This window comes from Anolis carolinensis, chromosome 5 (genome assembly GCF_035594765.1).
Source record: "Anolis carolinensis isolate JA03-04 chromosome 5, rAnoCar3.1.pri, whole genome shotgun sequence".
Lineage (NCBI taxonomy): Eukaryota > Metazoa > Chordata > Lepidosauria > Squamata > Dactyloidae > Anolis > Anolis carolinensis.
Window position 1 is genome coordinate 1,514,977 of NC_085845.1, and position 25,205 is coordinate 1,540,181.

General features: G+C 42.2%; 1 protein-coding gene across 8 annotated transcripts in view; it reads left to right on the forward strand.

Moving 5' to 3' along the window:
• The window catches only part of dysf (dysferlin), a 312,999-nt gene that overhangs the window by 22,760 nt on the left and 265,034 nt on the right, over positions 1-25,205 (forward strand). For all 8 annotated transcript variants that reach the window (XM_062983273.1, XM_062983274.1, XM_062983275.1 and 5 more), the window contains exons 2-3: positions 11,799-11,854; positions 12,576-12,667. In XM_062983273.1, the coding sequence (XP_062839343.1) occupies positions 11,799-11,854; positions 12,576-12,667 (148 nt within the window). The remainder of the gene's footprint in view (positions 1-11,798; positions 11,855-12,575; positions 12,668-25,205) is intronic.

Sequence of the window (25,205 nt, forward strand, 5' to 3'; positions counted from 1 at the left end):
GGACTCAGGGCGGATCACATTATACACACACAGGGCAAACATTCAATGCCCATAAACATCAAACAGAGACTGAGACAGAGACAGACACAGAGGCAATTTAACCTTCTCCTGGGGGGGATGTTCGATTCTGGTCACAGGGGGGAGCAGCTGCTTCATCATCCACTGTGACGGCACTTCCTCATTCCAACGTCGTAAATTAGTTAAACTTGCCTCCCCACTTTTATAAGTGGTACCATATTTCCTACTTGATAGATGCAACTATCTTTCGGGTTGCTAGGTCAGCAACGAGCAGGGGCTATTTTTAATTTTTAATTGACGGGTGCTCACCCTGCCACGGGCTGGCCTCGAACACATGACCTCATGGTCAGAGTGATTTATTGCAGCTTCTCAACAGCCTACGCCACAGCCCGGGCCCTGGACTAGATGGCCTTTGGGGACCCCTTCCACCCCTGTGCTCCAAAGGAGCTGCAACCTGCCCTTTTCATCCCATTTCTCCTCTAAATGCGTGTCTGTTCCTTCTGGACGTTGAGGGTCACTCGTTGGCTGCCGACATGGTGTGATGACTCATGGGCCATGTAGTCCCGTTCCCAGTACTATTGTGGCAGACGAAGAGGAAAACTTGGGTTTCCTACCGTTTCAGCCAGAAACGGAGCCCTCGCACCTGCAAGATGTTTGCCCACAAGAAGTCAGCCAAACAAGCCTTGAGCAGAAATCTCCCCCATTTTCTCGCCGGGATTATTATAATCAAGATAGAGGCGCTAGGGAGGCGAATCGCAGAAGCGCCAGGATTGCTGGCAGACAATTAGCTGATTAAGCCTGTTTCCCTTGGGAAATCTTAAGGAGTCATGCATCTGGACACAGTATAGGTTTCGTTTCTTGTTCCCCAGGGAAAGTGTTCCTTGGCGGGAAAACAAGATCCTATACAGGTGTTTTACTGCAAGGAAATCCTTGCGGAGTCAATTCGTCAGCTTCGGGAGTGAGATCGTGTGTGGACTACGCTACTCCAGTTCCTTGCCTCCAGGACCAAGTTCCAAGCCTTGTTTCACGGACCTTGTTCTAGCATCAAGCTTTCCTTGTTTCCACGGACCTTGCCACGGACCTAGCCCTTGCTTCTTGCCTCTTGTTGCCACGTATCAAGCCTTGTTTGCCAAGAATCTAGTTTGCTTCCAGCCTTGTTTGTCAAGTTCCATTGGACTAAAGGACCCTGCCATTTCCCCACACCTTGCTTGGCAAAGTGTGTGTTTCGGTTATCGGATTATAACTTTGGACTTTAATATTGCATATTGGACATTATTTTCCTGGACTATATTTGACCTTTCCTGAAAGGTCTACTTCTGAACTATATTCTACACTTGTTTTTATTGACTTTATATATTTCCTTAATAAACATATTAGATAGATTCTGGTCTCTGCGCATGGTTATTGGTGTTCTGCAGCCTGGGTCCTGACACATGGGACGTGTCTCACCCCGGCTATTGTTCTCCTGTTGGGAAATGACAGACAGGCGAGCCAATGAATGGTCCCCAAGAGAAGCCGAAGGATTTGCTTCCCAGATGCAAGTGGGCAAGGCTGGCATGTTCTCCTCCCTCCAACAAAAGGGTGCTGAGCTTCCCATTGCCGACCAAAGGAATTTGGGGACGGGAGAAGTTGCTTTTCCGGAACCTTGCAACCTGAACCGTCCTCCCCAAATGGTGCATTTCCTTCTCCTTCTGCGTAGCTTTTGCTTTGTGTTGGGAAATGCATCGAGGAAAGGGAAAGATCTTCTCAAAGGCAGAGGCTATCTCTGTCCTTGCAAAGCTGCCAAAGGCCCAAATCGTAGGTCACGGCCACATCGTTTAAGGCTCCTTCTACACTGCCATATAAAATCCAGATTATCTGCTTTGAGCTGGATTCTATAGCAGTGTAGACTCAGATAATCCTGAGAGCGAAGAGTTGCTAGTGATCAGAGGGAACCACAGGCCGACGAGGCCGATGTTTGGGATTCCTGTGCTCATTCCTAGGCAACGGAAAATGAAGGTTTCAGTTCCCTTGTGAATCGGCCTTCAGCTAGTGGAGAGTTTTCCCGAGAAGTTAGATTAGATTTGAGAACAGAGGGAGTGAAGAATAGACTAATTAGACATTCTGAAAGAATTTGTGAGAAGACCTTGAAGCCCAGGTGCATTCGGCATGATCTCATGGCTACTTGGTTGGGCTTCAAGGAGGGGCTTTGTGCTTCAAACTCTCAGAGGAGACAACGTTGCCATAAGGAAGGCTTTCCTATCTCGGCTCTCAAGTTCATGATTCAAGTTTCCTGTTCTGGTTCATGCTGATGGATTAAGTTCCTGTTTTTATGCTTATGGATTTGCGTCTCAATGACTGCTGTAGATTTTGCCTCTCATGACTTTATATCCTTGGACATTTTGCATTGCTGCTATTTTGTATTTTACACTCTACTGCCTTTTTTGGGAAATGCCCTTTTTCCCCTTTGTACTTTTGTGGATATTACTACTGGACTCTGGTGTGATGCTGGGCAAAAAGGTGTTCCAGGGATAGCACGCAACAGGACCTAAGTCACCAAATATCTACACAGCACTGGAGGATGAATGCAGTTTGACTCCACTTTAACTGCCACGGCTCAACACTATCTATGGCATCCCCAGAGTTGTAGTTCGATGAGTCAACAGGCCTTGTAAAACTACAACTCCCAGGGTCCCAGGGACTTGTGACATTAAAGAGGCGTTAAACTATATCCATTCTACAGTGCAGATAGAATAGAGTAACTTTACTGTTATTGTACACCGTGCAACGGAATTATGAAGAACTAGCTGTGCCCGGCCACGCGTTGCTGTGGTGTAGTCCTAAGTTGGGTTTTCTTCATGGCATTCAAGGTGGCCTAGAAAGGATCCCCCTAGGTATGAAGCAGCCAGGCTTTGAAGCTGCAAAGCTATTCAATGGTAATCAAGTTGGCCAACAATGGAGTCCCCTAGGTATGAAGCAGCCAGGCTTTGAAGCTGCAAGGTCACTCCTTAGAAAATGATGAGCATTATGGCTAAATTTGGTGTGATCTGGCCCAGTGGTTTTGTTGTTAACTTGGTCCTAATTATGCACATTACATTTTTATATATATAGATTGCAAAAACAGAAACACCCATCCTTTCACATTCTAGTTGCTAATGCCACATCAGTGGGAAACCATACAGTTCAGTCTCGCCACAGCTCTGGGATAAAAGCTCTCTCTCAGCCCGTTTGTTTTTATCATCCTATCCTGTCTGCCAAATGGTAACAATTCAAATAATGAATATCCAGGGTGATTTGGACAGCTCATCATCGAGTCTCAACCAATTCAACGCAGTTTGCAGCAGCCACAAAAAACAAAGTTCCTGGAGTGGAACAGCTACTTTCAAAGCAAAGACTGCACAATTACACAGGAAATAGCACTTTTCAAACCAGGAACAGAGCATTTTGTCTATTTTAAATAATAATAATAATAATAATAATAATAATAATAATAATAATATGCTTTTATTTTAATGCATTTGGCAGTGTGCAGTTTTAAATCTGCAAAAGGCATTGTTGCCGTTTTAAATCTGCAAAAAGCGTCGTTGTGATTAGTACATCCAAATAATAATAATAATAATAATAACAAAAATATGCTTTTATTTTAATGCATTTGGAAATGTGCAGTTTTAAAACTGCAAAATTGTCATTGTGAGTAGTACATACAAATAATAATAATAATAATAATAATAATAATAATAATAATATGCTTTTATTTTAATGCATTTGGAAATGTGCAGTTTTAAAACTGCAAAATTGTCGTGAGTAGTACATACAAATAATAATAATAATAATAATAATAATAATAATAATAATAATAATATGCTTTTATTTTAATGCATTTGGAAATGTGCAGTTTTAAAACTGCAAAATTGTCGTTGTGAGTAGTACATCCAAATAATAATAATAATAATAATAATAATAATAATAATAATAATATGCTTTTATTTTAATGCATTTGGAAATGTGCAGTTTTAAATCTGCAAAATTGTCGTTGTGAGTAGTACATACAAATAATAATAATAATAATAATAATAATAATAATAATATTCTTTTATCTTAATGCATTTGGAAATGTGCAATTTTAAATCTGCAAAATCGTCGTTGTGATCAGTACAGTAGAGTCTCACTTATCCAACATAAACGGGCTGGCAGAACCTTGGATAAGCGAATATCTTGGATAATAAGGAGGGATTAAGGAAAAGCCTATTAAACATAAATTAGGTTATGATTTTACAAATTAAGCACCAAAACATCATGTTATACAACAAATTTGACAGGAGAAGCAGTTCAATAATATGCATTGATGTTATGTTGTAATTACTGTATTTACGAATTTAGCACCAACATATCACAATGTATTGAAAACATTGACTACAAAAATGCATTGGATAATCCAGAGGCTTGGATAAGCGAGGCTTGGATAAGTGTGACTCTACTGTACATCCAAATAGTTGTAATAATAATAATAATAATAATAGCAATCGTCATAATAATATGCTTTTATTTTAATGCATTTGGAAATGTGCAGTTTTAAAACTGCAAAATTGTTGTTGTGAGTAGTACGTACAAATAATAATAATAATAATAATAATAATAATAATAAAATATGCTTATATTTTAATGCATTTGGAAATGTGCAATTTTAAAACTGCAAAATTGTTGTTGTGAGTAGTACGTACAAATAATAATAATAATAATAATAATAATAATAATAATAATATGCTTTTATTTTAATGCATTTGGAAATGTGCAGTTTTAAAACTGCAAAATTGTCGTTGTGAGTAGTACATGCTAATAATAATAATAATAATAATAATAATAATAATAATAATAATAATATGCTTTTATCTTAATGCATTTAGAAATGTGCAATTTTAAATCTGCAAAATCGTCGTTGTGATCAGTACAGTAGAGTCTCACTTATCCAACATAAACGGGCTGGCAGAACCTTGGATAAGCGAATATCTTGGATAATAAGGAGGGATTAAGGAAAAGCCTATAAAACATAAATTAGGTTATGATTTTACAAATTAAGCACCAAAACATCATGTTATACAACAAATTTGACAGGAGAAGCAGTTCAATAATATGCATTGATGTTATGTTGTAATTACTGTATTTACGAATTTAGCACCAAAATATCACAATGTATTGAAAACATTGACTACAAAAATGCATTGGATAATCCAGAGGCTTGGATAAGCGAGGCTTGGATAAGTGTGACTCTACTGTACATCCAAATAGTAGTAGTAATAATAATAATAATAATAATAGCAATCGTCATAATAATATGCTTTTATCTTAATGCATTTGGAAATGTGCAGTTTTAAATCTGCAAAAAGCGTCATTGCGAGTAGTCCAGGGGTCCTCAAACTAAGGCCCGGGGGCCGGATGCGGCCTTCCAAGGTCATTTACCTGGCCCCCGCCCTCAGTTTTATAATATAATAATTTATATCAGTTTTAATAATTTAATATATTGTATATACATATAATATTGATAATAATCTTATGTTATACAATATAATACTAATAGTAATACCATATAATAATATTAATTATATGTTATATATTACATATTATATAATAATATAGTGGTATAGTTCAATATAGTAATATATAATGCTAATATTGTGTTATGCTAATAATATAATATATTGTATGTACATATAGCTGCTTTGAGTCCCCTTCGGGGTGAGAAGGGTGGGATATAAATGTAGTAAATAAATGCAGTAAATAAATAATTAATTTTAGACTTAGGCTCGGCCAAAGTCTGACATGACTTGAAGGGACACAATAACAACAACAATCCTAATTAACTTGACTATCTCATTGGCCAGTAGCAGTCCCACACTTTCCATTGAAATCCTAATAGGTTTATGTTGGTTAAAATTGTTTTCATTTTTAAATATTGAATTGTTCTTTCGTCGTTGTTGTTGTTGCACTACAACTAAGACATGTGCAGTATGCATAGGAATTTGTTTGTATTTTTTTTCAAATGATCATTCGGCCCCTCAACAGCCTGAAGGATTGTGGACCGGCCCTCTGCTTAAAAAGTTTGGGGACCCCTGGAGTAGTCCATCCAAGTTGGTCTTTCAAGGCACTCTATTAAAAACCTTCTTTCCTCCCTTTGAGGAAGCAAAGAGGCTCCTGGCGGGATCCCAGCCGTTTCTTGAGATGTTGCCCCCAGAGCCTGAGTGACCATATATGGAGGCCTTTGGGCCCAACGAGGCCAAGGAGCGAGGAAGGGACTTTCCGCCGCCCGCCCGTCTCTCCGGCTCTTCGCCTCCTCGTCCTTCTCATTGTTCTGGGCCTCGTTCAAGCCCTTCCTTTTCCTTTTCCCTTCCTTGCTGCAAAACCAAGACCCAGACTCCAGAGAGGAGCCTTCCGAGGCTGTTTGCTCAGCCCAGCCACACGGCAAAGTTGTATCACTTTTATCCTCATCTGTTGAGGTCCTTTGGCAAGCCTGACCCAGTCCTCGGGAGTATTTGCTCTCCCTCCCGATTTGGTCCCATCTTCAAATTTGATCAGCCTGCCTTCCAAACCTTCATCCAAGTCATTAATAAAGACGTGTTGTCGAAGGCTTTCATGGCCGGGATCACAGGGTGGAGTCTCCATTGGCCTGCAGAGCCCAGTTTAGGTGGTTGACTTCACCTTGGAGGAGGTTTTTTTTTTTTTGTGTGTGTGTGAGTATATTGCACATTTAATACAAACATTCATACCTACACATCATTTATCTCTTATCACATTTCTCAATCATCTTCCCATCTATATTGTCTACTCACATATCTAATATATCATCATTCTATTCATTCTTTTTCCCCCTCCCCTCCCCCTCCCCTCTCCCACCCCACTCCCTTCCCCCCACCCCTACCCCATACCACAATTCCATTAGAAATTTAACCATGAGCACAACTTTTCCCATTTCTGTACAATATTTACATTGGGTTGTTGTGTGTCTTTCGGGCTGTGTGGCCATGTTCCAGAAGCATTCTCTCCTGACGTTTCGCCCACATCTATGGCAGGCATCCTCAGAGGTTGTGAGGTATGGAGAAAACTAAGCAAAGAGGTCCACAAGCATGTGGACAACTTCAACAGAAAGGAAGAAACCATGAAAATGAACAAAATCTGGCTACCAGTATTAAAAAACTCAAGAATCAGAACAGTAAATAAAAAGCAATACTCTGAAAACAGAGGATTTCCAGACATGAATCAACCTAGGGCAGTTAACGACTCTAAACAAAGGATGCCCCAGAGGCAGGAAGAAGACAGCAGATATGCTTTTCAATGCTAATTAAAGTGATTAACTACACACATTCACACTGACCTCTCTCACCCTAGACTTTCCACAGATATATATTTACCTCTTTGCTTAGTTTTCTCCATACCTCACAACCTCTGAGGATGCCTGCCATAGATGTGGGCGAAACGTCAGGAGAGAATGCTTCTGGAACATGGCCACACAGCCCGAAAGACACACAACAACCCTGTGATCCTGGCCATGAAAGCCTTCGACAACACAATATTTACATTGGCTTCGCCTCTTTTTATCCAATCTGAATATATTGTCCATTTCTCTTTAACTTTCCTCATTTTATCTTCCTTCTTATCCTCAGAGCTTACATTTGCAATAATTTCTGATTGAACCTGGTCAAACAAATAATTATTCCAATTCACCATATTCCACTTTTTTTCATCTCTCCAGCCCCATGCTATTACTGCCTTCCCTGCAAGAATCATAGCTTTGAATAGATCTTGGTGTTTTACATTAATCTTATTGTTCCCTAATATCCCCATCAACATTAATTCCATGTTTACTTGGAGTGATATTCTGAATAATTCTTCTATTTTCCCCGTTATTTTTCCCCAAAATGATTTTACCCTTGGACATTCCCACCACATGTGGGCATACCATCCCTGGCTTACTCCACAATGCCAACATGTTGAATTTTTGTCCCTGATCATATTTGCTAATTGTGCTGGGGTGCGGTACCATTTCCATATGAATTTCCTTTCCATTTCTTTGTACTTTTCGATTTTAATTTTTGTGGCCTCTCTTTTTAAGTTCTCTATTGTTTGTCTTGTAAGTACCCCCTCTTTTTGCCATCGGTCTTGTAATGTTCTTATGATATATTCCTCATCTTTGGTCATCGCTTTGTATATTACTCCCACCAGCCCTTTCTCTGAAGTCTGTGCTTTCTTAATTATTGGATTAAGATATTGGGACTATATAATAAACTGAAACAAGGGAAATATGGAGAATGTATAGTTAAGGAGAGTATGATGGAACACATAACCTTGGAGGAGGTGAGATTCGCAGATTCTTTGTGCACGATCTGTCAGGGCTTTGATTGTGCTCCTTTTTTGACTTGGGTGATGGTTGGAGTTTTTATGAAGGTATCTATCTGTGTGTGTAGGTTTTCTGTAGACTGTGTGGCCCAATTGTTGATTGGGTTTGCGGATGACCAGAACATCTAGAAATGGCAGTTTTCCTTCCTTTTCTTTTTCCATGGTGAATTGGATGTTTGGGTGGATGCTGTTAAGATGGTCCAGGAACTTGCTGAGTTCTTCCTCTCCATGGCTCCAAATTGTGAAGGTGTCATCTACGTATCTGAACCAAACAGTTGGCTTTTTTGGTTCTGTTTCTAGGGCCTGTTTTTCAACCAGAGAAATCAGCCATAGCAGAGCATTTGATGAACCAGCCTGGACACAGGATATTATTTGAGAACACAGAAATGCTGGACCACTCCAACAACTATCATGTCAGACTACACAGAGAAGCCATTGAAATCCACAAGCATGTGGACAACTTCAACAGAAAGGAGGAAACCATGAAAATGAACAAAATCTGGCTACCAGTATTACAAAACTCCAAAATCAAAACATTAGATGGGAACCAACACAATGAGGGCTTGACTGAACAAAGGATGCCCCCAGGCAAGAGACAAAACATTTCCAATGCTAATTAGGGTGATGAACTGAAACATTAATGCTGGCTCCCAGTGACAAAGGACTCTTGCCACACCCTGGACTCTACACAGATATATATTCTTTCCTTTCCTGACTTAGTTTATCCATACCTCACAACCTCTGAGGATGCCTGCCATAGATGTGGGCCAAACGTCAGGAGAGAATACTTCTGGAACATGGCCACACAGCCCGGAAAACATACAACAACCATTACTAAAGACGTTGAACAGAACTGGGCCCAGAACCGAACTCTGCAATAAAATAATAATAATAATAATAATAATAATAATAATAATAATTTGTGATATGAAATCCAGCATATCTATCTTGTTTGCTGTGTCATAATAAAATAATAATAATAATAATAATCAATTTATATACTGCTCTATCTCCTCAAGGGACTCAGAGCGGTTTGCAACATAGCATAAAACAACTTAAAACCATGCAACAACTAAACAAAATATAGTAATGCACATAACTACACTTAAACATACAAATCAATCAATTAACCACAGGCTTAAGAACTAATAACAAAACACTCCATCAGCAGGCCAGGATACAGTGATCAAGGGTCTCCGCTAGTCACTCCACATCAACACTCCACTCGTCACTTCTTTCCAGGTTGGAGAGGAGGAACCCTTGGGGAGAAGCACCCTTTGGGTTCAGTCACTTAACCAATTCCAGATCCACCTAAGATTAGCCTTGCCTTGCCCACTGGTTTGCTTGCCAGAAGGGCATGGGGGACTTTGTTGATGGCCTTACTGAAATCAAGATCTGCTCCATCCACAGCATTCCCTGTATCTACCAAGCTTGTAAGATAAGATGAGTCTGGCATGACTTATTTTTGGGAAATCCATGTTGACTTTGAGTGATCACAGCATTCCTTTCCAAGTGATTGTAGGCTGCTTCCTTCAGGATCTGCTCCAGCATCTTTCCTGGTCTTGATTTCAGGCTGATTGGACATTGGTCATTGTTTGGATTCTCTTTTTTCCCCTTCTTGAAGATCAGGACCACATTGGCCTTTCTCCAGTCTGATGGGACTTATTTATTTATTTATTTATTTACAGTATTTATATTCCGCCCTTCTTTCTCACCCCGAAGGGGACTCAGGGCGGATTACAATGAACACATATATGGCAAACATTCAATGCCAACAGACAAACAACATTCAGTTTTAGACAGACACAGAGGCATTTTAACATCTTTCCAGCTTCACGATTCCGGCCACAGGGGGAGCTGTTGCTTCACCGTCCATTGGTGGCTGTTCTTCCTCTTCTTTTCCTCGTGAGCAGTTTTATGGTGTTGTAGATTAGTTAAATTAGCCTCCCGCATAAAGCGTACCTAAATTTTCCCTACTTGACAGATGCAACTGTCTTTCGGGGCTGCTAGGTCAACAGCAAGCCAGGGCTATTTTTTTTTTAATGGTTGGAGGCTTAACCCGACCCGGGCTTCGAACTCATGACCTCTTGGTCAGTAGTGATTTATAGCAGCTGGTTACTAGCCAGCTGCGCCACAGCCCGACTTCTCATGTTCTCCTAGAATTCTCAAAGATAATTGCCAGTGGTTCTGAAAGTTTGTAGTTTGCAGTACAGTAGAGTTCCAGTTATCCGATTTCCGCTCATCCGACACACCGTACTATCCGACGAGCCGGCTTCTCTCCCCGGGTGCCTGTCTCTTGGAGAGGCCTGCTGAGAGTTGCTGTTTTTCTAGGCAGCAACACACAGCAGCTTGCTGGGAGAGACGAGACGTGACCCCTGCACGTTGCTGCCTAGAAAAACAACTGTTGGTTGTACCTCTGGGCTGGTTCACCTTGCTCTTACACACATATCACCACAGCAAGCTTGATTTAAATAGTTTATTGATAAAAGATAGCAAAGTCTAGATAAAAAAGCAGTAAAGAAAGCAATAATCCACATGTAAAGGGAGTCAGTAGAAAGCAATAATCCAAATGCAAGGCAGTCAGTAGAAGGCAATAATCCAATGCAAAGGCAGTCTGAAGAATATAATTCAAAGTCTCTAATAAACAAATCAATCCAGAAAACAAGGCAGCATAAGCTTTAAAACACCATCCAAAATACAAGATCCAGGCATGAACAAAAGCAAGAATGCTTTTCCAAAAGCATAGACAAGACAGAAACTCTGCTTCCAAAACCAACGTTGCTTCATCTGAAATCTTTCCCCGTTTCTCCCTTATTTAACCATGTTTATAAGCCAAGAAAGCATTTCTCTGTCCTTGGGTTCCCACACATTTACCAGCTATTGTAAGAGAACGTCTGGGATGATGAACTTTTAACCTTAACCTTGAATCCCTATCTAAGGAACACTCCTCTGACTCACTGCCAGAGCCACCTGGGACTTGTTGATGTTCTGAACTCTGTTGATATTCCGAATCCTGTGAAAGGTCACCCTTATCACTGGCTTGTGCTTCACTGCTAGTCTGCGGCCTCTCTAACATTTCAGAGCCTTCAATATTTCCCTCATCAACATTTCCATGGTCAGCCTGCGTAGACCCTGATCCGGAACTGTACTGTAGTTGCCATTTGGTACGTCTGTATTCATGCATGCATGAGTGTTGTTACCTTTTTTGTGAAATAAATAAAAGTGAAAGGGAGAGGGGAAACTGCAGCAATCCCACAGTGTAGATGCAACCAATGTCTCACCAAACTGCTCTACAGCCTTGAGCCACTGCAGTGAAAGTGGTATCAAACTGTGCTAATTCTGCAGTGTAGATGCACCCAAGACTCTCCCTTGGAGCCATGCCTGACCTTCCTATGGCCTTTCCTCTTTTTCAGGGGTGAAGAAGAGAACCAAGGTCATCAAGAACAACGTCAACCCCGTCTGGAACGAGGTGAGTCTGCCTCCGATGAGTTCGAATGCGGATAAATAACACAACGTATCACTATGATTTTTGTTCCTAGCTGATCAATGTCATTTCCTAATTGTTTCTATCGTAAAACATGGAAAAAGTTTATTAAACTGCCCAAAGTTTTGCAGACAATTCCATGGCATACGTCCAACTAGAATTTGCCATAGGCTTGCATTGGCAAATGCCTCTTTTGGGATTTTCTAGGTCCTTCAAGGCAACCCTATGGCAACTTCTGGTGGAAGTTTCACCATTCATTTCAGTTGTGTTCCCTGTTGTCCATGTTTTCCTTTCGGAATTGTAGATCAGGCTTCCTCAGCCTGTATATTCATTTATTAGTCCTTCAGAAGTGCAATATTATTATTTATTACTTTAAGTTGATTTGATTGGAGGCCCCTCTGAGACCTTTGGATCTAGGGGGAGAGATGCAGATATATTGTAAGAGTTTCTGACTCAACGTTAGAAGGAAAGTCCTGATGGTAAGAAGAACCCTTTGAGATGGAATGGGTTCCTTTGGAAGGAAATGGAGAGCTTGCTATGGAGTCCTCCCTGACCGAAGAGGGTTGGACTAGATGTCCTTTGGGGTCCCCTTCCTCCTATTTCCACGAATGGGGATCCTGTTGATGAGGAACAAGCCTTATGGCGCGTTGCCTCTGAATCGCCTCCGCCTCCAGCCCGTTACTTCTTCTTTCCTCCTCTTTTGCAGGGCTTTGAGTGGGACCTGAAAGGCATCCCACTAGACCAGAATGCCGAGCTCCACGTCGTCGTCAAAGACCATGAAACTATGGGTAGAAACAGGTAGGCGTTTCTGGGAGCACCGGAGGTGGATTTGGCCTTGAATCTGGCCCTTTTTGGGTTCAAGGGACCATCAAGGGGACTCAGTGGTGGCTGGAGAGCCTCTCTTGAAACATCAAAATAAAGGAAGAAGGTCTCTGTTGTAGTGAACCCGAGGCTGATGGATTCACTGATGGGTTTTCCTGTGAGATTTCCTAGGGCACAAAGTAATGAAAATTCAAGTCAGAGAAATGATGGTTTCCTCTGGGAAAAACCTGACTCAGAGAGTCAAGGCTTCATGGTCAATTAGAGGAGCCAGAAACTGCAGCATTAAATAAGGAGTCGGGCAAAGAGCTGAGTGATACGGAAGGTTTCCTGGGAAAATATCTTTTGCAAGATGGGCATTTTCATTTGGATTCTGGAAGTGATAAGACTAATGAGCTTGACAGAAAGAAAGTGATAAATCAGCAGAGGAGAGAAAGGGAGTGTTTCAGACACAGTAAACGATTGTTATTGAAACAGAATAATGAGCAGGCTTCTCACGGGAAGAGACCTCGAGTTTCCCTTAAGAAGGGCTGCTTTCTCTAAGCGATTCAGAGGTGGTAACTTTGCTCATCAGTCAGCAGAAGCAACACTTCTTCTTGAGGGTCTCATTTTAGAGAGATAAAGCAGGGTAATAATAATAATTAATAATCATAGTGTGCCATCAAGGCATTTCCAGCTTACGACAATCTTAAAGCAAATCTATCATGAGGTTTGATTTCTTGGCGAGATTTGTTCAGAGGGGGTTTGCTTTTGCTTCTCTCCTAAGGCGGAGAGAGAGACTTGCCTCAGGTTCCTCAGGCGGTTTCCAGCTTTGGCCTCCGTGCGGACAAGGGTGCATCTACACTGTGGAATTAGCACAGTTTGACACTTCTTCAACTGCCATAGCTCAATGCTAGGAGATCCTGGGAGCAAGGGATGCCTGAACACTGGAAGACTTTCTTGAAGATCTGTTTGACTATCGGACCAGCTGTTGCTTGGGAGCCCAGTGGAGGCTCCTCCTCTATGGCCATCTGTTGGGAGGGTTTCAATGGTGTCTTTTTATGGCCAAAAAAGGTTGGACTAGATGGCTCTTGAGATCTCTTCCAACTCCTGAATTCTATACTATATCAACCGTATCTGTGTATCTACTCTTTCTCTCAGCCATATCATATCAATGTCCTTCTATCTATGGCTGGATGGTCATCTGTCGAGAGGGTTTGGATGATGCCTTCCTGCCTGGCTGAAGGGGGCTGGACTAGATGGTCTTTGGGGTCTCTTCTAAGTTTAGGCTTCTATGTGGGAATGGTGCAGCCAGGAGAGGAATTTCACCCACGGTAGATGTTCTCTGAGGCCTAGATAAGGAAAGCTCAGCATCCAACTAAACCTAGAGGAGACTGAAGCTGGATTTTACGTTTTTTGTGGTTGTTTTAGCAGGATTGTATGTTTTTGTTTGATGATGTTATTTTTGTTGTACGGTTTCCTATTGGCAATTGAATGTTTTGCTTATGTTGGAAACTGCCCTGAGTCCTCTGGGGGAGATAGGGCGGTATATAAATAAAGTATTATTATTATTATTATTATTATTATTATTATTATTATTATCATCATCATCATCATCATTATTATTAACAACAACAACAACAACAACAACAATAATCCGAAAATACATCACACAGTCCTAGACACTTGGGAAGTGTTCGACTGTGATTTTGTGAAACAAAATCCAGCATATCTATCCTGTGTCATACAATAATAATAATAATAATAATAATCATCATCATCATCTCCTTCTTGGGAGGCCTATGAGCAGAAGCTACATGGCTATCTGTTGGGAGTGTTTTGGTTGTTTCTTCCTGCAATAACAACAACAGCAACATGAGCCAACAGTGTGGTGCGGCAGTGAGAAAAGCCAATGCGATTGCATTTCCCTGGTTGAACTGGATGTTCGTTGTGGGTCCCTTCTTCCAATTTGATGCCTCTGTGAACTCCACCTGCTGCTGGGCTTAACTTGTTGTTTATTAATGACGGTAGATAACGATGAATGAGTTTGCCTGGCATCTGCAGAGTTACTCCGTGCCATCCGCATGAAGCCCTGGCCTTTGCAACTCTGCCTGCATTTAGTGTTGGGCCAGCGGTCAGTGGTGGGTGGCAGGGCAGCGTCCAGGCACTGGGCCCAGAGGCCGCAGACAAAGGCCGGCTTGTCCTTCCAGCCCTTTGCAAACTCACAGCGTTGGCTGGAGAGAGAGTGGCCTTTGTGCGGCCGAGTGGCCTGGAGGCAAAGGAGGGACACAAGCGGGAGAGGCACCCAGTGCGGACGGCAGACCCAGGCAAGTGCTCCCTTCAAGGCTTTGTGGTTGTCGGAGGCTTCCATGGCCGGAATCACTGGGTTGCTGTGAGCTTTTTTTTTTTGGGCAAGTGTGAATGGTGCAATTGGCCACCTTGATTAGCATTGAATGGCCTTGCAGCTTCAAAGCCTGGCTTCTCCCTGTCTGGGAGAATCCTTTGTTAGGAGGTATTAGCTGGCCCTGATTGTTTCATGTCTGGAATTTCTCTCTTTTCAGAGTGTTGTTCTTTATTTATTGTTCTGATCTTTGGAGTTTTTTTAAATACTGGTAGCCAGACTTTGGATTTCAGTGGCTTCTCTGTGTCGTCTGACGTGGTGGTTGTTGGAGTGGTCAAGCATTTCTTTGTTCTCAAATAATATACTGTGTCCAGGTTGGTTCAACAAGTGCTCTGCTATGGCTGACTTCTCTGGTTGAGTGAGTCTGTAGATAGTTTGTAGGTTGTGCTTCTTCATGAGTTTGCCTCTGCGGTCAGTGGTTCCCTTGATGTCTGGTAAGAACACCTTTCCTCTGGGTGGATCTTTGTCTTGACTCTCATGACTTGTTCTTGGCCTTGCAGCTCTTCTGACGGCCCTGGTGGAGTCTCCATTGGCCTGGAGAGCCCAGTTTAGGGGGTTCAGTTCACCTTGGAGGAGGTTTTATTTATTTCGTGTCAAAAGCATTGCCTAATAAATAAGTTTAAAAGTGATGAAATAAAGGAATCACAAGCAGCTAAATAGTTTTAGACCAAAACCTTCAAGGAGGTGGGCTTCTCAGATTCTTTCAGGGCTTTGATTTGGTTCTTTTTTGACTTGGGTGATGGTTGGAGTTTTTAATAATAAATAATAATAAAACTTTATTTATACCCCGCCACCATCTCCCCAATGGGGACTCGGGGCGGCTAACATGGGGCCATGCCCAGAGCAATACAACATAATAAAATATAAGAACAACATATCATAACACCATTTAAAATACAATAAATAATAATAAACAGAACATCAAGAAATCAAGAAAAAAAAAAAAAACAAAAAAACTATAAATCAAGGGCAGGCCACTTGAACACAAAGATAAAACCCGGAGTGAGAGGGACAGAGAAGTACTCCACTATGGGCAGGGACATTTGGAAGGGGTAATCTGGAGGATAGAAGTTCGGAGGGGAGTAATACGGAGATATATGACAGACATTACTCACCGAAAGCACAATGGAAGAGCCATGTTTTTAATTCTCTCCTAAAAGCTAACAGAGTGGGAGCTTGCCTTATTTCAGTGGGAAGTGAGTTTTTATGAATGTATCTATCCGTGTGTGTAGGTTTTCTGTAAACTGTGTGGCCCAATTGTTGATTGTGGTTACGGGTGACTAGAACATCTAGAAATGGCAGTTTTCCTTTATTTTCTTTTTCAGTAATAATAATAATAATAATAATAATAATAATAATAATAATAATAATAATAATAATAATAAAAATAATAATAATTTATTATAATAATAATAAAAATAATAATGGTGCCGTGCCAAAAGATCTCAGCCGGCATTTGGAAACAATAGACATTGACAAAATTACGATCTGCCAACTGCAAAAGGCCACCTTACCGGGATCTGCACGCATCATCCGAAAATACATCACACAGTCCTAGACACTTGGGAAGAGTTCGACTTGTGATTTTGTGAAACGAAATCCAGCATATCTATCTTGTTTGCTGTGTCATACAACGTCGTTGTGTCAATAATAATAATAATAATAATAATACGAAGAAGAACTTCAAATACTCTGGCAAAAACCAGTGCAGGTGGTCCTGGTGGTGATGGGCACACTGGGTGCCGTGCCAAAAGATCTCAGCCGGCATTTGGAAACAATAGACATTGACAAAATTACGATCTGCCAGCTGCAAAAGGCCACCCTGCTGGGATCTGCACGCATCATCCGAAAATACATGACACAGTCCTAGACACTTGGGAAGTGTTCGACTTGTGATTTTGTGATATGAAATCCAGCATATCTATCTTGTTTGCTGTGTCATACAATAAAATAATAATAACTTTATTCTTATACCCCGCCCCATCTCCCTAAAAGGGACTCGGGGCGGCTTACGTGGGGCCATGCCCAACAAACAATAAAACAAGCAACAACAAAACAATAAAACAAATATCTCAACAATAAAACATCAGCATCAATAAAAAAACAATCATACAAATCAACATACAAAATAAAATATTAAAAACAGAAGACGAATGCACGGATCTGGGCCAAAGTGCAAATATTTCAGAATCGGGAAGAGGTAGTTTCACAGCTAAAATAGACAATAAAGTTCTCAAATAATACTGAGGAGGCATCACCAGTGGGACTATTTTTAAGTAGGCAGGTAAATCGAACCTATAAAGCAGGGGTCCCCAAACTAAGGCCCGGGGGCCGGATGCGGCCCTCCAAGGTCATTTACCTGGCCCCCGCCCTCAGTTTTATAATATAATATATTGTATATACATATAATATTGATAATAATATTATAATGTAATACAATATAACACTAATAATAATACCATATAATAATATTAATTCTATATTCTATATTACATATAATATTACTAATAATATTACAGTATCGTGGTATAGTTCAATATAGTAATATATAATGCTAATATTGTGCTATGCTAATAATATAATATATTGTATGTACGTATAATTTGTAAGCCACTCTGAGTCCCCTTTGGGGTGAGAAGGGTGTGATACAAATGTACTAAATAAATGCAGTAAATAAATAATAAATAAATTTTAGACTTAGGTTCACCCAAAGTCTGAAATGACTTGAAGGCACACAACAACAACAACAACAACAACCCTAATTAACTTGACTATCTCATTGGCCAGAAGCAGGACCACACTTCCCATTGAAATCCTGATCAATGTATGTTGGTTAAAATTGTTTTTATTTTTAAATATTGTATTGTTCTTTCATTGTTCTTGTTGTTGTTGCTGCTGTTGTTTTGCACTACAAATAAGACATATGCAGTGTGCATCGGAATTTGCTTGTATTTTTTTTTTTCAAAGGATAATCCGGCCCCTCAACAGTCTGAAGGATTGTGGACCGGCCCTCGGCTTAAAAAGTTTGAGGACCCCTGCTATAAAGTGTAAGCCCAAAAACATACAACAAAGTCACCCCAGTGATAACCCCTTGGGAGTGTCCCAAAACTGGTTGACCTTAATTACCCCAATGACTCAGCCTGTGGATTATAATCAACTAGGGTGAGTCTTTTTCTCTTAACACACATGGTAGTGATCCCACAGGAACTAAGCCATGTACCCTAGTTGATTTTGGGCCACTCCTGAGTGCGGACACTTAACTGTATTCGTTTACCTGAAGATCTCCCTTCCTGGCTCTGTTTTTGGGCACAGGACATGGCTTTTGGATGCGATTCCATGCTCCCAAAGGGGTCCCAAGAGTCCCAGCGAGACGGGCTTGACAGGTTCGGTCTCCTCCCTGGCTTTCCATGATGCGCCAAAGAGGAAACGGTGTGTCTTGTAGCCACAGCCTCCGCATCATCGGCCAAAGGAGGCAGGAAAGGCGCACCAGCAGCCCCCGCCTGACCCCGATCACGGCGCATAAGGTTAGCTTAAGGACATCTCTGGCGCTGGGAGATGTGGGCCTTCCATGCTCAGAAATGCACATCAGGACTAAGTAGCATCAGTAGTATACTTTATACTACTAGCATCATTGGGTATCTGCATTCCTTGTGTGACATAAATTTGATGTCAGCTGCCAATGGTGTGGCTGGAGCATGGGCGCATCTGCACTGACTGCTTAATGCAGGACGGAAGTGGCAGAAGTTTTAAGTCGGTTTTAAGCATGAATATTAAAATCGTGTCCTTGTATTTATTTACAGTTTATTTACAGTATTTATATTCCGCCCTTCTCACTCTGAAGGGGACTCAGGGCGGATCACATTAAACATATAAGGCAAACATTCAATGCCATAACATAGAACAGAGACAGAGACAGACGCAGGCATGAGCTGGCCTCGAACTCATGACCTCTTGGTCAGAGTGATTGGTCTCAGCTGGCTGCAGCTGGATGCTCACCAGCTTGCGCCACAGCCCGGGCCTATTTAATATGTATTTTATAGAAATGTGTTTTAATATAATAATAATACAGTAGAGTCTCACTTATCCAACGTTCTGGATTATCCAGTGCATTTGTGTAGTCAATGTTTTCAATACATCGTGATATTTTGGTGCTAAATTCGTAAATACAGTAATTACTACATAGCATTAATGTGTAATGAACTACTTTTTCTGTCAAATTTGTTGTATAATATGATGTTTTGGTGCTTAATTTGTAAAATCATAACCTAATTTGATGTTTAATAGGCTTTTTCTTAATCTCTCCTTATTATCCAACATATTCGCTTATCCAATGTTCTGCCGGCCTGTTTATGTTGGATAAGTGAGACTCTACTGTAATAATAATAATAATAATAATAATTTTATTTCTTACCCACCTCTCCTTATGGCTTGAGGGGGTTACAGTGGGATCGGGTTTAGCAAGCAGGTTAAATCGCTGTGCTGCTGATTGAAAGGTCAGCAGTTCAATCCCGGGTTGGGATGAGCAGTCGCTGTTAGCCCCAGCTCACCTGCCCACCCAGTAGGTTTTTTTTTTCCGTGTCAGGAGCAACTTGAGAAACTGCAAGTCATTTCTGGTGTGAGAGAATTGGCCGTCTGCAAGGACGTTGCCCAGGGGACACCCAGATGTTTTGATGTTTTTACCATCCTTGTGGGAGGCTTTTCTCATGTCCCCGCATGGAGCTGGAGCTGACAGAGGGAGCTCATCCGCGCTCTCCCTGAGTTGGATTCGAACCTGGCAGCCTTTGGGTCAGCAGCCCAACCTTCAAGTCACAGGCTTCAACCCACTACACCATTGGGGGCTCCGCCTAGCAGGTTGAAAACAGAAATGCGAGTAGATAAATAGGTACTGCTTTTTAGCAGGAAGGTAATAAAGGTGCCATTAAGAACATGGATTGGAGGACAGCTCCTCAGCATGGAAAATGGAGCGACGGCAACCCCCCCCCCCCCCCCCGGTAGTTGAAGTTGGATGCCAGAAATACCTCTGTTTGTGTTGTCTGTCCTTGTTAATTGCATAATTGGCATTGAATGTTTACCGTATGTATGTTTTGTAAACTGCTCTGAGTTCCCTCGGGGTGAGAAGAGCAGGGTATAAATACCGCAAATAAATAAATAATAATTAAAGCACACAAACCGGAGGGACAAGTAGGAGGACATTTTTGCTCCCTGGCTTCAGGTAGGATTTGGCTAAGATTTGGCTAAGATTTTAAACTGAGTGTGGGCTTGGCTCCTGTGGTCAAAGTCTAACTGTTGTGTGACTGTTGTGTTGAAAGAGAGCCAGGTACTTAAGTTGATTGACAGCAGGCATTGTCCCCTGTTAATTGAGTTTCTGGGAAAGCTTTATTTGCCAGTGTGAGTTTCTGCCAGAGCCTGATCCCAGAAGGGCAGTTGGTTCTCGCAGAAGCAGAGGCAGCAGGAGGACATTTTTGCTCCCTGGCTTCAGGTAGGATTTGGCTAAGATTTGGCTAAGATTTTAAACTGAGTGTGGGCTTGGCTCCTGTGGTCAAAGTCTAACTGTTGTGTGACTGTTGTGTTGAAAGAGAGCCAGGTACTTAAGTTGATTGACAGTAGGCATTGTCCCCTGTTAATTGAGTTTCTGGGAAAGCTTTATTTGCCAGTGTGAGTTTCTGCCAGAGCCTGATCCCAGAAGGGCAGTTGGTTCTCGCAGAAGCAGAGGCAGCAGGAGGACATTTTTGCTCCCTGGCTTCAGGTAGGATTTGGCTAAGATTTGGCTAAGATTTTAAACTGAGTGTGGGCTTGGCTCCTGTGGTCAAAGTCTAACTGTTGTGTGACTGTTGTGTTGAAAGAGAGCCAGGTACTTAAGTTGATTGACAGCAGGCATTGTCCCCTGTTAATTGAGTTTCTGGGAAAGCTTTATTTGCCAGTGTGAGTTTCTGCCAGAGCCTGATCCCAGAAGGGCAGTTGGTTCTCGCAGAAGCAGAGGCAGCAGGAGGACATTTTTGCTCCCTGGCTTCAGGTAGGATTTGGCTAAGATTTGGCTAAGATTTTAAACTGAGTGTGGGCTTGGCTCCTGTGGTCAAAGTCTAACTGTTGTGTGACTGTTGTGTTGAAAGAGAGCCAGGTACTTAAGTTGATTGACAGCAGGCATTGTCCCCTGTTAATTGAGTTTCTGGGAAAGCTTTATTTGCCAGTGTGAGTTTCTGCCAGAGCCTGATCCCAGAAGGGCAGTTGGTTCTCGCAGAAGTAGAGGCAGCAGGAGGACATTTTTGCTCCCTGGCTTCAGGTAGGATTTGGCTAAGATTTGGCTAAGATTTTAAACTGAGTGTGGGCTTGGCTCCTGTGGTCAAAGTCTAACTGTTGTGTGACTGTTGTGTTGAAAGAGAGCCAGGTACTTAAGTTGATTGACAGCAGGCATTGTCCCCTGTTAATTGAGTTTCTGGGAAAGCTTTATTTGCCAGTGTGAGTTCTGCCAGAGCCTGATCCCAGAAGGGCAGTTGGTTCTCGCAGAAGCAGAGGCAGCAGGAGGACATTTTTGCTCCCTGGCTTCAGGTAGGATTTGGCTAAGATTTGGCTAAGATTTTAAACTGAGTGTGGGCTTGGCTCCTGTGGTCAAAGTCTAACTGTTGTGTGACTGTTGTGTTGAAAGAGAGCCAGGTACTTAAGTTGATTGACAGCAGGCATTGTCCCCTGTTAATTGAGTTTCTGGGAAAGCTTTATTTGCCAGTGTGAGTTTCTGCCAGAGCCTGATCCCAGAAGGGCAGTTGGTGCTCGCAGAAGCAGAGGCAGCAGGAGGACATTTTTGCTCCCTGGCTTCAGGTAGGATTTGGCTAAGATTTGGCTAAGATTTTAAACTGAGTGTGGGCTTGGCTCCTGTGGTCAAAATCTAACTGTTGTGTGACTGTTGTGTTGAAAGAGAGCCAGGTACTTAAGTTGATTGACAGCAGGCATTGTCCCCTGTTAATTGAGTTTCTGGGAAAGCTTTATTTGCCAGTGTCGCGCGCACCGTCAGGCACCTTTACTAACTATCCTTTGCATTACATACAGGAAACAAAGCAACATAAACAAAATACACAAAGAGGTGGTTTGTTGCAGTTTGCACATAAAGTGCGTGCATATTACTTAACTGTACAAAGATCCCACTTGGCCACCACGCTCACCAAGAGATGCAACAAAAGCAAAACATTCCCATCACATGCACCAGCTGTGGCATGATCCGCTTTTTCACACAAAAACTGGACAACTACATCTGCTCCAAATGCAAACAGATGACTCTGATGGAGCAGAGGATCCAACAGCTCGAGCACCGTATTAAGACCCTTAAGGACATTCAGGCACTCGAACTCTTCTTGGACACTGCATAACACGCTGCTGTAGATCTGCAGCCTGCATCACACCAACACCACCAAGACCATGATCAGGAACCTTATGGGGAGATCAACTCAAAGGTAGACAACCCTCAGCCTTGGAAGGAGGTCACCCATAGAAGGAGACGCAGGACCAGGCAGCCTCCGCAGAACTCCTCTGCTCAGCTGCATTTACACAACAGATTTGAAATTCTTACATCATTAACATACAATCAGGAAACACATCTTGTGGAGGACCACAGTTTCTTAGATACCACTCAGTGGACCACCCTTGATCAATGCGCAGGGGATAGCCCTGACGGGGACAGTGCATCACCACAGTCACACTTATGTAATCATGCAAATGCTCCATCCCCAATCATAGACCAGGAGCAACAGGAACATCCTTGGGAGAGTAATGGGCTCTCGGATGTATCTCAATGGATTGTCATTGATGAATGCACTGGGGATGTTGAGGAGGAGGACAACACTTTACACCTACATGATTCACTTCAACAGGAACACTCTTCAGGGGACATACACACTGTCTTGCACAAAAGGGACCCTGTCAATCCTCAAAGGAAACAGGTCTTGGTAGTAGGTGACTCCCTCCTTAGAGGAACGGAAGCCATCATTTCCAGACCGGATGGGATGGCTCGAGAAACATGCTGCCTCCCGGGGGCAAAAATACACCATATCACTCAGAGGCTCAGCAGGCTCCTAAAGCCCCATCACCCTCCCCACCTTATGTTGATTCATGTAGGTACCAATGACACCGCTAGGCATACTTTTCAAAAGATCAAAAATGATTTTCGAGCTCTGGGAACAAAGCTAAAACTGTATAATGTACATGTGATCTTTTCATCCCTCCTCCCCGTTGTAGGACACGGCTCTACAAGGGCCGGAAAAATAGTACAGGTCAATAACTGGCTCAGAAAATGGTGTCAAGAGGAGCATTTTGGCTTCCTTGACCATGGTCTACTCTTCCAAGAGGATGGACTACTGGCAAGCAATGGGGTGCATCTCACACAAGTAGGAAAACATCTTTTTGCACACAGACTCACAAACCTCATCAGGCGCACTTTAAACTAGATCCGCTGGGGGAGGGGAACAACAGCCTGGCGAACACTATATTACCCACGACCACAGGGAACCGCCAAAAGGCTAAACAGAGGGCTGCACAAACACAGCAAGGACCAAGTACAGAGAGCACAATAATCCCAAATAAACAGTTCGAGGGGAGGTCACAGGGGCTTACATGTCTTTACACTAATGCTCAGAGCATGGGAAATAAGCAAGACGAACTCCAACTCCTAGCACAGCACCACACATACGATGTCATAGGCATCACTGAAACCTGGTGGGATGACTCCCATCACTGGAATTTAACCATTGAGGGCTATAACCTCTTTCACAGAAATAGAACAAAGGGGAGAGAAGGGGGAGTAGCTTTATATGTCAAAAACAGTTACGTTGCAGAAGAAATGCAAGACTGTAATCCGGGAAACCAGCTTGAAAGCATCTGGATAAGAATCAAGGGAACCGGGACTAAAAAAGATCTTGTCGTGGGTGTCTACTACAGACCTCCGAGTCAGGATGAAGGACTTGATGAAGCCTTCTGTCAACAGCTGACCAAACAGGCACAAAGAAGAGATATAGTAGTCATGGGCGATTTCAATTATCCCGATATCTGCTGGAAAACAAACTCAGCCAAGAGTACAAAGTCCAACAAATTCCTCACTTGCCTTGCAGATAATTTTATGGTCCAGAAGGTAGAAGAGGCAACAAGGGGATCAGCAACTCTTGATCTAATCTTAACAAATGTGGAAGACCTGATCAATACAGTTGAAGTGGTTGGATCCTTAGGGGCAAGTGACCATGTGCTCCTGCAGTTTGCAATACAAAGGAATGCTGAAACTAAGACAAGTCAAACACGCATTCTGGACTTTAAGAGAGCTGACTTCCAAAAAATGAAGGAATTACTGAGCGGCATTCCATGGACGCCGATATTAAAAAACAAGGGAGTTAAGGATGGATGGGAGTTTTTCAAAAGTGAAATACTCAAGGCGCAAATGCAAACAGTGCCAACAAAGAAGAAAAATAAGACAAGTGCAAAGAAGCCAGAATGGATGTCCAAAGAACTTCTAACTGAGCTAAAGCTCAAAAGTGACATGCACAAGAAGTGGAAAAGGGGAGAAATCACCAAAGAAGAATTCAAACGTATAGCCAACACCTGTAGGGAAAAGGTTCGCAAGGCTAAAGTGCAAAATGAGCTCAGGCTTGCCAGGGACATAAAAAACAACAAAAAAGGCTTTTTTGCTTACGTTGGTAGAAAAAGGAAGAAAAAGGAGGCGATAGGGCCATTGCAAGGAGAAGATGGGGTGATGGCGACAGGGGACAGGGAAAAGGCAGAACTACTTAATGCCTTCTTTGCCTCGGTCTTCTCAGAAAAAGAAAGCCATCTTCAACCTCAGCAACACGGAATGGACGAAGGATTGGGGGAAATCCAACCCCAAATAGGGAAACAAGTTGTCCAGGAACACTTGGCCTCTCTAAACGAATTCAAGTCCCCAGGGCCAGATCAGCTACACCCAAGAGTACTGAAGGAACTAGCGGAAGTTATTTCAGAACCACTGGCAATTATCTTCGAGAGTTCTTGGAGAACGGGAGAAGTCCCAGCAGATTGGAGGAGGGCGAATGTGGTCCCTATCTTCAAGAAGGGAAAAAAGAACGACCCAAACAATTACTGTCCGGTCAGCCTCACATCAATACCAGGCAAAATTCTGGAAAAGATCAT